The sequence below is a fragment of the Zophobas morio genome, unplaced genomic scaffold (assembly GCF_036711695.1).
Source record: "Zophobas morio isolate AGI-343-1 ecotype UQ-CSIRO unplaced genomic scaffold, CSIRO_AGI_Zmor_V1 ptg000012l, whole genome shotgun sequence".
NCBI classification, from domain to species: Eukaryota; Metazoa; Arthropoda; class Insecta; order Coleoptera; family Tenebrionidae; genus Zophobas; species Zophobas morio.
The window spans coordinates 19,730,903-19,745,064 of NW_026972117.1; the positions used below are offsets into that span (position 1 = coordinate 19,730,903).

The following is a 14,162-nucleotide window of genomic DNA, read 5'->3' on the forward strand; positions in this document are numbered from 1 at the left end:
CTGAAACTTTTCTTGAGTTGTACAGCGTGATCAGAAAGGAGTGAATCTGTTGGTAATCCTGGATTTTTGTCTGAAATTGGTATCATGATATTTTGTATAATTTTCGGTTGTCAGCTGTCAAGATTGACAGATTGTTGATATTTTTAATTTGCAAAATGACAATTGATATATTTGTCACACAACGGAAGTAATTATGCCACCATAAACGCGAGAAAAGTTCACATTTTTGTTTAAAAAGTACTGCCAACAAACATTTCGGCTCACCCTATATAAATGGATATCTTTTATTTGTATGTAAATGGCAGGGGATATATGTATGTTATCAAAAATATTGAATATTATTTAAAATGATTAAACTTATCCTATTATTTTAATTTTTATTTCGACTATTTTTAGTTCTTTAGTTCTAAAAATTATCAAAATTTATAAAAAGTAATAAGCGTGTAGCGAAAAGAATTTGGAAACTAAGTATTGTAATCGAGTCAATCCGGCGACTTGCTCCTTTCACGTTTTCTCGACGTTTTATGTTCTCGAGAGTTCCAAAAAGTGTTCTCCCGTTTCCGTTTGTCTGCCGTCTGTGTCAATTATAACTATAATCTCCAAAACTACCAGACCGATTGTTATCAAATTTTGTACGTATATTAAGACTATCATGTAGATGGTAAAACGCTAATTTGGCTAAGAAGAATTTGATGAGGGCATTTCAAAAAGTTCTATAATAAAATAATTTAAAAGTTATATAATAATATCGTCCTATACACTTGATATCCAAATTGTCGCAAAAAAATCTAAATCTGATTTTTTTTATTTTTCAAAGAAACGACCGATCAGAGCGTTGAATAACAGTATTTCATTGATAGACTGGCTCTGAAGGGTTCCTACAGAGACAGAAAAATAAGCTGCTAAAAGTTGTAACTTCTTATCGTGCAAATTGTTGTTTTTCCTAACTCCCAAGTGGTTATGAATTATCTGAGAAAAGAAATATAAATCGCGACTATAAACACCTAACAAAACAAAAAGTTGTGTGTTGATTTTACCAGTGAACTTTTGATTTTGAGATTATTGTCGATCGATTAATGAATTGACATCAGGATTTAAAGCCGGACATTTTAAATTCCACCCAATGGATTCACGAACTTGGCGCTAATTTTTGTTTTCACAAACAACAACACAACAAAACAACCGGTTCACGTCCGATATATAAGTTGAAACTGATTATTTGTCGTCAACTCGTTTAACTCACTGGATTGATTTTAATTAATCTCTAGCATTTTCTCAATAATTTGAAGATTTTTTATTTGAAACTCGTTATATAATAAAAATTAAAGTATTAAACAATGTTGGAGACGATTGCTGACTCATTACAACATTCCTTTTCATTTCAGTCATGATCTGTTTGTCGATCTTTATTAGGTAGACAATTCTCTATAAACTTTATGAGTTGTTTGTTTAATAATTCCTTAAGCTTTAAGAATTTTAAGGAATCATATGCTTTTTCAAAAGTTACATAACAAACTAACCCGAAAAATTGTTCACACGCATTCTATTAATTTCCAAAAGTTTCAACTATGAAACCCAACTAAATCCAATGTTTCGTTTCTGTCTAAAAACAATTATAATACAAGCTTTCAGTATTTTAACAAAACAGCAATGAAATTTAACAATAGATTTTAATATAATGTATAAATTAAATCAGGTGCCCTACACAACTGCCGACTTTTATTGAAAATATATTTTTAGCAATTAAACCATGCAAACATATTTCAAACTCATTGCTATACACGACCCATTATTTCATGTAAATTTACAACAGGTCTAAAAACATTTAACGCAAATAATAATTTATAACGCCAGGTCGGAATAAAAACTAACGTAAACTTTTAAACAACGAAATTATATACAATGCCACTAAACTAATAAATAACCGTGTCATTTAAAATATTTATCAGCCTCGAGCGTCCACGTGTGGCTGCTGATATTTTTTGCTTTATTACAGATTTTAGAAAATTGTGATATGTATGTACGTATAAATAGAATGGCGTGATAGTCACGAAATAAATGAATATCAAAGAGCAAAAATTCAACAGCCCTAGCTGTCTCAGTGGATTTCAGGGTTAATTTAATTTTTAAATCATAGTATATAAAATATTTGAATTTAAAATTATCAATTTAAATAATATGTAACGGTAGATATTTCAAACCAATCCGACTCTATGACTAAAGTAATCCCCGTACTGTTGAATATTTATTTCATTTATAGCACCCGTCTAACTTTAAAGTTATTTTTAGGATTCTCATGGTTACAAAATATTTCAAATAATCCAGGGTTTTTCAGAGAATAAAAATCTGATCAGATTTATGGTACGTAAAAATAAATAAAAACGAACTTCGGGAATTAAATATATTTGTTCAATTTTTATTAAGCAATGCCAGATTTCTCTAGCACGGAAATTAAAAGAAAGATTATGTAAATTACAGGCGTAGGTTTTTAATATCCAGCTAGCCAAGATGTAGCACGAAATGTAGCAATTGCTACGAGGTACCTAAATGTTGCTTTTTTCGTCAATTTTTATAATTCCAAATCAACAGTAGTTAAGAGTAATAAAACACATTTCTCAGAAATGATCGTGTGCAATGCTTTAAAATATGTACATATTAAGAATTTGTCGTCATAAATTCTATTACAACCCGTCTTTCTGTGCGTGTTTATTCAGCTCCAGCAGCTGCAAATGCAAACTACTATTTTTAAATGTAGCAGCGTCGCATTTCCGCGATCATAAAACTTGTTCTACTTTAATTACAAAAGATTTACGTGTTTATTTAATAAACAAGTGGCATTACAGCAGCCGTAAGTTTCGCGCAGTTTTGTACTACATAAGTAGTTTTACCACTCTAATGCTTTAAGTTTTAGATTACGGCAGTTATTCTTCTGGAGAATTTACACGGACATTTCTCGCAAGCTTGCAGATGCTTGACCAGCAGGAAAGTTATCGATTGCCCTCGAATACAAAGACAGAAATTTCTAGCACAAGTGGAGCTAAAACTTGATTTCCATCAAATCCTGATCTCATCTCTCTTCCGACTAAACTACTCTGAATGATTATTTTGCAAATTTCTCTGCATAGAAGTAGGATTGACTCCGACAATGCGAACGAAAAGCTGGATTCAAGGTGAACTGTGTGCTGAATTTATTTCTAGGACGAAGTGTTCCAAAATAACGATAGTTTTGCAATTACAAAGTTTTGTGAAAGATAAGTAACTTTCCCTGAACTTGATGAATTTTCAAATCCAAAAAGTTTCAGTTTCTTGGATGTGAGTTTGTTTAAAATTATATAAGGCGACTAAGCTGTATGACATTTTTGACTTATTACGAGCTAATGTGTCTGATGTGTCTTAAAAAGGTTTCACAGGAAGTTTCCGTGGAATCCTATACAATTCAAAGCATCCATAACGCAACAACGTTGGTCCTAAAAGTTGGACAAAGTTCTACATAAAGTTTACATGACTGCTGATTCCAAGCTAAGAGAACCTTGAAATAAACTATTCGATGTACAGATTCCAGATAACTACTTGAATTGTATTCTAAAAGTTGTCGGATACTTTCGCATTTATTAATTGATTGCCTGGAAAGGGAAAAGAGATAAATGACATATTACTCCCCTATAAACACGAATAAGAGACCGTATTTCCGAAATGATCAAAATAAGTGAAAACGATCATACACACTGAAGGAGCGAACATTCAATGGGATTCAAAGAATATAAAATATCTAAGGAGGAGCAAAGAACACAAAATCGAGACCGAAGATTTAAAGCAAGTGAAAATCCATGAAACTGTAAAAACGAATGTACTTCTTTTATTGTAAACTAACTTTCTCTATTAATAAAAAATGAAGACCAAAATAATCAAGTTTTTTGGATAGCATAAAACGAATAATGTTAATTTTGTCTTGAAGAGTCTTCGCGACTTCACAATCTGGCACTCGAGGTTAAAAAATGACCAAATAAATTGTAGAATAAAAATGTACTGAAAATGGTTAAGAATATTTGGTCCCAGTTTTTTTTTTAATGAAAAATCTTCAATAATCTTTGGTTACATGTATACTATAAAATAAATAAGTATAAATAAATAATATTTAAAAAAAATCTTTTTAAGAATTCAGATTCAACCAGCAATTGATAATGGAAACATTTATTCACTCCACTGAAAATTTAGATTCAGAAGTTTCGTTTCCACAAGTTTGTTGCTTAGTTGATTTTTCAACACCCATCATATATAAATTTTCCTTGAACGATCTTTTATCTATTTTTACTTCCCGAGCGTAAACTAAGAAAGTATTGTAATCGAGTCCATCGGTCTGCCGTTTCGGTCTGTCTGTCTGTCTGTCTGCCTGTCTGCCTGTCTGCCTGTCTGCCTGTCTGCCTGTCTGTTGGCCGGCTGTGTTGATTTTCATCAGACAGACAATCTCCGAAACTTCTGGACTGTTTTTTGTCTAATTTTATACGTGTATTTTAAATATTATTTTGATAGTAAAACGTTAACCAAACCTTGTCTAACCAACCCCACCAACAATTTGATGACGACGTTACCTCAAAATTGTACATGGTAAATAGGTTTTAACTTATATAAAATAACATACTCCTACACCTGTTGTTTAAGTATAAATTCGTTGTCAGGTTCTACCCGAGACATCCAGATTTTTGGAAAAAAAAAATCCGAATTATAATATAACAACGTTTTCCAATTTAATTTTGAATCTACAAAACCGAATGCTTTGAAATCTTGGAGACGTTTTAAATTTATCGTGCACATGGTAAATTTTTAATTAAAATATATGTATTTATTCGCTCCAAGAAATTGGTAACGTCATCTCAAAATATTGGCTAATAAATTCTACCTAAAATGATTGATATTTTTCAGAATTCCTTATACAGGGTGACAAAAAAAATTAATGAGTCAATTTATTTTATTAATTAAATCAGGAACACCTTACTCTATTTTCCCAAAAATTGTTTAAATATAATATTATTATTAATAGGATTACACTTCACCTACACAGATTGATATACGTGTCTGCAAAAATGTTGATGACGTCATTACAATATTTTGTAAAACATAAACTCATTTCAATTATGCGCGTAGCACGCTTCTTTACATTTATCTTTACTTTAAAATTACATACATGTCTTTACATTAACTTATAGGAAAATTCTCAAAATATTTTTTCTGCTTTATGTATCTAGAAAAATAGTAAATTAACGGGTGATATTAAATTCTAGAAATAATGGTGATATCTATTTTAATAAAAACACTTATAAGAAATAAATGCATTAGAGCACGCTTTTACTCTTAAATTTTAACTACCTGGTGACTTAAGTGACTTCTATTAACATACGAAACTTATGCTATTTCTTTCCAATAAACATTAGTTGTACAGGGTTTCTATAAATGATTATAGGGTCGCAGTAGGTTATGTAAATGTGCCGCCTCTCAGATTTGAACTATACTAAATGCCTAAGGATGCATGACAAATCCAACAGGCATCTGTATAACTGGTTGCCTCAAAGCTTGATATCTTTTTAAAAAATAAAATTAATTCATTACACTAAAAAGAAGCAAATTTATTGCGGTTAAACATCGCAGTAAATATTGAAAATGTTCACCATTTTGTTCAAGTCATATGTTCACTCCCTTTTTAATTTAAAAAAAATGTTCTCCTTTCGTCAATGATTTGGACCTCAATTTCATGTAGCAACAGAACTCCTGACTGCTGAGCAAATTTTGTCAAAAATATTTCCGGATTCAGCTCAAGTCGTCTCAAATTGTCAACAACTTCTTCAGATACTGCAGATCTTCCACGATTTTTCTCGTTGTTGACACTGCCAGTTCGAACAAATCTGTTGATTACGTCTCTAACGTGAGCCTCTAACGATGTTTCTTGAATTATTAAATCAGCGTATTTGCCAGATATTCTTGTCAAGCGGTTACAGAATACACCCACACTTCGTTTAGTCCATTGCGATAGCAAGACATAACAATGAAAATGTCTTGTTCAACAGAATAAACCATTTTCACAGTCTTCGCTTCCTAGTACAAAGGGCGATTTTTGAAATCCATGGCCAACTACACCCTTAGAATCGTTTATAAAAGCCCTGTATATCCATAATGCCCTAAGTGCGCTGACCATAGCTTCTCTTTTTCTTAAAAATGTTTGACCATGCGGCGTTCGTGTAAAAAGTTGTTTTGCAATTTTGCTTTTTTCGAAAATTTTGATGCGTCGGTTAGAAACTTAAGGTACATTCATAAACCACAAATATGTTATTTTATTTTATAAAATTAAGTAGCGTTTACCCTGCAATATTTTGAGGTGACGTCATTAAATTGTTGGTGGGGAAGATTAGGCAAATTTTGATGAACGTTTGATCACCGACGTAAAATTCCTAACGTACTAGATGTATGTTTGGTAACAGTCGGTCCGGTATTTTAATAAAAATCAATCTAAATCACAGACAAAAGACGATGAGTAATAGATGACAAACTTTGGGCACACATACAGGTAGACACACGAACCATATTATAATACTTCCTTAGCTTATGTACGGGTAATAAAAGAATCCAAAGATCTTTCTATGTAATTATTCTAGACCAAAATTAATATTTTATCCCCACCAGACACTTCATGACGTCATCACAAATTATTGTTAAACGAAAATACGTGTATTATTGCTAACACTTCAAAAGTGAGGAAATTTTGGTGTCAGGTACTAACTTTATGTTTCAAATAATGTACCTATTTAAAAGATTTTCGAGTTATTGTCGTCAACATTTTGTTGGGAGCAATTGAAAAAATTAGTAGAAATACAATTTTAGCCAAAGCAATATTTTAATTGTGCATCGAAGTTAAAAGAATTATTTTTAAGATTATAATCGACAAAACTAACTGATTCATATGATTGTAGTTCTTCTGAAAAATAATATTCTTCAGTTTTAGTCATATCGCTTGTCAGAATGTATTTTTCCAGAATTTTTCAGACCAACCAATTCCGTTTTTTGAAAAATTAGATAAAATAATTTATTTTACGATTTTTGTTTTGTGATGATTTCTATAAAGTAAAACCAAATTCCAAGTAGCTGCTGTCCGCACAAGTGGGAACAATATAAAATATATTTAAAGTACATAACCAACGGAAAAATGTACTTTTTATAACATACTTAACTTCAAGTGTTTATGTTTGTACTTCGAAAGAATTCGACTGAAAGCACTTTCAGATTACAAATTATGCTAATTTATGTTAGAATAACCTGAAATTTGATTTATTTTGTCTCCTTAAAACAGAAAAGAGGACTGATTAATTAATTGAGATATTACGGAGCAACACCGAATAATATTTTGGATGAGGATCTGTTATTATAATCATTATTATTTCACTACTATTAAATATAGGCGGGTGCCATAATACTGTAATTTCCGAGAAAATGAGGTGAACCGACCTTGATTTGATTTAAAAAAAATGGAAACGTGGCAGCATGAACCGCGGACGTTCAGTTGGTCTGAGTGGCTACGTATTGTGACTAAAGAACAATAACAATTATATTAATAAACAAAACAGGGCTAATTCATAAAGTACAAATATAGAAGTATGCTATTTTATGAAATTTAAGTAATATTTATTATATATTTGTATTTAACAGTTATCAAAAGTCGGCCCAGTAGCTTGGGAGATTATCTGTCTAATCGAATATTAAAAATCCCGGAAACGGAAACGGGAGACCTATTTTTTCGTACGGTTGGAGTCATGAAACGTCGAGAAAACATGGAATTGGCCAGTCGGCCAGTGGAGTCGATTACAATACTTCTTTAGTTTACAGTTGGCAAGTATAAATCAATAATCGGCATGACATAATGACAAAGTATTTCTACAGATATGCAACTTTAATAAATCTAAAATGTTCCTTTTTAAGATACTCGTAGGTGTTTTTTTTTTATATTAAATTTTATTTGTGTTGTTATTACTTTAAAAAAATATATTATTATTAAATATAGTAAATACACATGTGTTTATGTTTGAAATTACTTGGTTTCGCTACAATATTCATGCCTGAAATATTTCCAATTTTCGGTCAACCACAAAAATTAAATGCATAAAACCGTTAAACACAACATTAAAATTAAAGTCAAGCGCAATTGTTTAAAAGTCCTGGAAGAGTCAACATTATGGTTAGACCATGATATGCAAATGAGCAGTACCACGGTTTTTTATATAATTATTTAGATATTCTCCGAAACTACTCGCGGGATTGTTGTGGAATTCGGTACAAAGTTCATTTTATTTTTTGAATACCATATCGTAGGCAAGCTGAGCAACCGCTCATTAATTTAGTTGGTTAGAGCATCGTGTTAACAACGCGAAGGCCGAGGGTTCGATCTTCTCAAAGGCCACTTTTCCTGCACTGACTGGTATTATATAATTTTTTTTTCTATAGACTGGATTTGCACTTCAGAGGCTAGGGAAGATCTGTCTAATACTATGAAACAAGTTTTTTTTTCGCTGTATTTGTTATCATGATTATTTAACACAAAAGCAGTAGATTTTTGACAAAAACCAGTGACTAGTGATGTTGTAATGTAGGAGTATTTGTTTTGAAGGATTATTTGACTTTAAAAAATTTATTGGAAAAGAGTGGGAAGAGTAATTAACAAAGGAACGTGAAATATCGAAGAACAACTACTAGAATGTCATTAAACGTTTTCACACCTTGTACACTTCTACATTTCAAGAATAAAACATTGTTTGAAGGTTGCCTCTGTGGTTGACAACGGACGTGATAATAAAAAAATCCACATCTTTGCTGCTACATAATGTGTTTGCCCCTATAACGAAACAGACATGACAAAAATCTCAAATCCGATCTTTTTCGTAGGAGTTAAATCACTTAAGTCCTCTCCAGCTTTAATAACCCGATATTTTCAGCAAACAAGAGTCTAATTCGAAAACAAACCATCCAAAAACAACTCATTATAGGAAACTGATACCTAATTGGCGTAACTTTTCACCCACAGTACTCGATCAATTTCGCCCAACTAACCCGGCATATAGAGCATACCAATTTTCCGATTTCAGAATTTGAGAAACTCGCAGAGTACGAAATCGTTTCCCCGGTAATTCTAGGAGACGAAGGCGGAATAAAGACCGGTATCTCTTGGCAACAATGTTGCTTCTTGATATATTGATGTTTATTTAGTTATCCCCATTCACCTTTCGAGTGCTTTTATATCGTACCTGTTGTTCGTTGATGTACCAGTGAAGTATGGAAGCCGGATGGCTCTTCCCTGAAGTACAGTTGAGGGTGATCTCGTCGCCGATCTGGTATTGCATCTCCACCCCGGTAATGATCGGATCCTCTTGAGGAAACGCTGGAACAAAAAGAAAAACAATTGCGGTTAGATAATAGCTCTGGCGAGCGCATTCGCCATTTTTAATGCGATTATTTAATGCAGGAAACGAACGCGACTCAGTGTTTTAACACGGAATGCGTTTTTTTGTGCGTTATTGTGTATCCAATAATAGCAACTTTGAAAATCGATATTCGATGCAATTTCATAAATCAGAGAATACATCTCTACTTGTGTTTTATACACATATATACGGTCACCAAAATTACTTTCTGCACACGTTGCAATAATCTAGTGATACATATGCACAATAACTATATGCTTTTGAGTTTTGCATAGTTATAATTGGCTTTAGAATTATGCGCTCTGAGGTAGAACATAAAATCAGTCACTAGAGAAATGTTTTCAAAACAAAACGTTTTTTAATTATTTAAAAATGAGCCAAATAATAAAGAAATTCTATACAAAGTAAGTTAGTAATAATGGAATTATGTGATGAAAAGATCCTGGGAGTATTGTAATAAAATCCGTTGACGAATATCTAATCCCATACTTGCTTGACGTTTTAGCGTCCTAAATTACAAATTACAAAGGATCTGTCATTTCGAAATTTTAATGCTACCTGAACATCATAATTATTAAAGCAGTGCTAAACCTATTTTCAATATTCTGTTTACAAATTCTACTACAGAAATAATTTTCCACCATCCGATTTATAATTTATAATTTAGAGATTACGTGAATGATTTAAACATTGCAGGACAATGACTAATACTTAGTTATTATTTATTAATGACACAAAATTCTGTTGTTCGGTCGGCGTACAAAAGCTTCGCTAGTGCTTGTAAACCGTGCAGGGACTGAAAAATCCTATTTGAACCAACGACTATATAAAAAATTTAGCTATAAACGTATAAAACAGTAAATTTCCTGCAAAGTGTCTTAAATTTCGTTAAAGGTTGAAACAACGATATAAATATTAGCCTCGGTTTGTGTGGAATTTTTAGAAAGTTTTTTAGATGCAGCCGAAACAAGGAAAATTATTACACTAAGCTTTCAAACTATCACATTATCTTCCAAAATTTCCACTCACATATTAAATAACATATCTTTAATACTAGTTATAAACAAAAATCTTTTAAAGGTGGTATTTCTTGTTAACCAGAGATACGTCGTTTTGCGATTATTTGCACAATTTATTTATTCGTCCATTTGAAAACATTGTTTTTTATGATATAAAAAAGCACACTTTCTTTAGATAAGATTTTCCTCGCCTCTGAAGTACAGTCGAACAAATCTGGGTCCTTAACACAAATAATAAAATTTAATTTTGCGAATTTTGTTTTTTTTATGATAACCCTTATAAGTTAAAATAAAGTTGGATGGGGATTGTTAAACTACAGGCATGCTATGAGTATATTTCAAGTGAGTTTTTCATAATAAAATATTGTGAAGATGTTATCAACTTTTTAGCTAAACCACGTACATCAATGTGGTTGGGTCTAGGAATCTATTTTGACCCCTTGGTACGCTATAATTCTATAACGTTTATTCTCCAAAACATCGAAAACAAAAAAAATGTGTGAAGTTTAATTTGGTCTAGATAATGCCAACATAGTTGACGAAATACGTCGATAATTTTTTATGTTTTCGGTATTTTGTGGAATAAACGTTTTGGTGACTAACTACAACGTAATATTCATAATAACACAACTGCATTTTCAAAATTTTAGCAAACTCGCTCTTTTAAGTTCAAGCTCATAATATTTTGCACATTTTAGATAACATTTTTTTTGCAAAATTTTTAACATGCAATAAGCAGATACCGTTTTTTTATTAACGATCTAAATACTATGCTTACTAGCTTATTATGTTTACGTCTTTCTTTTGGTTGTGTTTTTTATAGATTTTTTGGCGCCTTTTACATTCGTTTTATTTTGTGATATTTTTGGTCCCTTTTTTTATCGTTTTTTTATTCAGTTCAATCTTTTGTTTTATGTCTTTTCATGTCATATTTTTCTGCCATTTTTTTGTCACCCTTTTTGTTTTTTTGACACTTTCTTGACAGCGATTTCTAAAGACGTATTCTTTTGTAATCTTTTCTGTCTTCGCAGCTTTTTTCTTTTTTCGTCGCTTCTCTTATCGCCTCTTTTTCATTTCTTTTTTTGGACTCACAGGATTTTTGTTGTTCTATTACTTCTATTAATACTTTTTTGTCGGTTTTTGTTTTGTTTTGGGGCCTACTTTTTGTGTCCTTTTTTCTGTCGCCTTTGCCGTTTTTTCTCCTTTTTTGTCGTGTTTTTATTTATATGATGGTCTTATATTTTGGCATTTTTTTTGGGTTCTTTTTGTTATCTTTTATTTGGCGCATTTTTTAACTCCCTTTTCTATTGTTATTGTTGATGTTCCTTTTCGCTTTTTTGTCGTTTTTCTATAGCCTCTTCTCTATTGATTTTTTTCTCCATTCCTTTTTACTCCGCTTTTTTGCTGCCTTTTTGTCAAAATTTTTCCGTCTTGTTTTTGTCCTGTTTTTTGACACTTACTTTGACTAGTGACATTCTTTTGTCACTTTCTTTTATTGTGTTTTTGTATTCATACTTTTGTCTTTTATTTAGTCGCCTTTCTTCACACTTTTGTTATGACTTCTTTATGGACTCTTTTTAACTTTTCTTTTTTTGTGCTAACAGTTTTTTATTGTTTTAAAATTTTTTTTTGGCTTTATATGGCCTTTTCTGTATCATTTTTTGTGCTCTCTATTTCCGCTTACGTCTTTTATTGTTTTTTTTGTCATTTTTTTGTGGCCTTTGTCTGTATCTCACTTTTTTTCTCGTCGTGTTTTTTTGCAAATTTAATCATCTTATATTATCACATTTTCTGTGCAATTTTTGTTATCTTTCATTCGGCATGTTTTTTGAATTTATTTTTTAATAGTCGCCAAGTTTTTTATAATAATAATAATAATAATAATAATAATAATAATAAGACTTTATTGCCCAACAGATTATTATCCAATGACAGGACAATATATTACAATTAATTTATTTCCATTTTCGACCTTTTTGTCGTTTTTACCCATTTTTTAGTTCAATCCTTTTTGGTTTCTTTTCATGTCATATCTCTTTGTCCTGTTTTTATCGCCCTTTTTTTCCACACTTTCTTTGATATTTGGAAAAGCTCTCTTTTGTCACAATTTTTTTAGTGTGTTTTCTGTCTTCGCTGTTTTGCTCTTTTTGCGTTGCTTCTTTTATCGCCTCTTTTTCATTTCATGTTTTGGACTCACAGGGTTTTCATTCTTTTTTTCTTCTTTTATAGTTTTTTTTTCTTTTTTTCTTCTTTTATAGTTTTTTTTTCTTTTGAAGCCTAGTTTTTGTGCCCTCTTTCTGTCGCTTACATAATTTGTTATTGTTTTTGTAATTTTTTGCGGCATTTGTCGTTTTTTCTCCTTTTGTGGTCGTGTTTATTTTATATAGTGGCCTTATATTTTCGTAATTTTTGTGGTCGTTTTGTTATATTTCATGTGGCACATTTTGTGCCTCCCTTTTGATTATTATTTTTGATGCCCCTTTTCGCTTTTCTATAGGCTATCCTTTATTGCTTTTGCTCCCTTCCCTTTTATTCCAGTTTTTTGCTGACTTTTTTCCTTCCTATTTTCCTACCTATTTTCGTCTTCTTTTTTTGACACTTACTTTGTTTTTGCAATTTGGGTCACATTTTTTTTTATTGTGTTTTTGTATTCATAATTTCGTCTTTTATTTAGTCGCGCTTTATCGCACTTTTGTTATGACTTGATCGTGAACTCTTTTTTTTAACTTCCTTTTTTGTAGTTACAGTTTTTTTGTTGCTTTTTAAATTCTTTTTTGGCGTTTTTTTCGCGTTATATGGCCTTTTTGCCCAATTTTTTGTGCTCTCTATTTTCCGCTTACATCTTTCGTTGTGTTTTTTGTTAATCTCTTTACCGCCTTTGTCTGTTTCTCGCTTTCTTTCTCGTCGTGTCTTTTTTTTTACTTACTTAGTTATCTTAGATTATCACATTTTTTGGTGCACTTTTTTGTTATGTTTCATATGGCACATTTTTTTTAATTCATCTTTTTATAGTAGCCATGTTTTTATTCCCCTTTTCGGCATTTTGGTCGTTTTTTCTTACCCTTTTTTTTTGTTGTCTTTTTTTGCTCAAATTTTTTTCATATTTTGTTTGTTGTTGCTTGTTCGTCACATTCTTCGTGCTTTTTTTTTGTCTGCCTTTTTGACACTTACTTTTGTTTTTGTCACCATTTTTTATTTTTTTTTTGTTTTCATTGTTTTCTCTTTTATTTCGTTGTCCTTTTTCGCTCTTTTATTATTACCATTTTTAACTTCCTCTTGTGTAGTGACAGCCTTTTGTTCTTTTTTTCATTTGTTTCGCTTTTTTGTGTCTCTTTTTATCCTATTTTTCTGTATTCTCTTTTTGTCGTTTACATATTTAACTGAGTTTTCTGTCTCAATTTTTTGCCACCTTTATCGCTTTCTCTCTTTTTTTTCTCGTTGATTTAATGGTCTTATATTTTCGTATTTTTATAGTCGTTTTTGTTATCTTTTATTGGCGAATTTTTTTATTCACTTTTTATTAATCATCGTCTTTTTTATTACATTCCTCGTTTTTTTTTTGTCGATCTTCTCATACCATTTTTTTTTTATTTCTTTTATTACGTTTTCTTTCACTATTATTTCTTTTTTGTGTTTCCTTTTGTCTGCTTTTTTGACACCTACTTTAACTGCGATTTTCGTAGGC

General features: G+C 31.1%; 1 protein-coding gene across 3 annotated transcripts in view; it reads right to left on the reverse strand.

Annotated features, from left to right (window-relative positions):
* LOC135127977 (uncharacterized) overlaps window positions 1–14,162 on the reverse strand; it is a 242,239-nt gene that overhangs the window by 16,585 nt on the left and 211,492 nt on the right. For all 3 annotated transcript variants that reach the window (XM_064054717.1, XM_064054716.1, XM_064054715.1), the window contains one exon: window positions 9,282–9,415. In XM_064054717.1, the coding sequence (XP_063910787.1) occupies window positions 9,282–9,415 (134 nt within the window). The remainder of the gene's footprint in view (window positions 1–9,281; window positions 9,416–14,162) is intronic.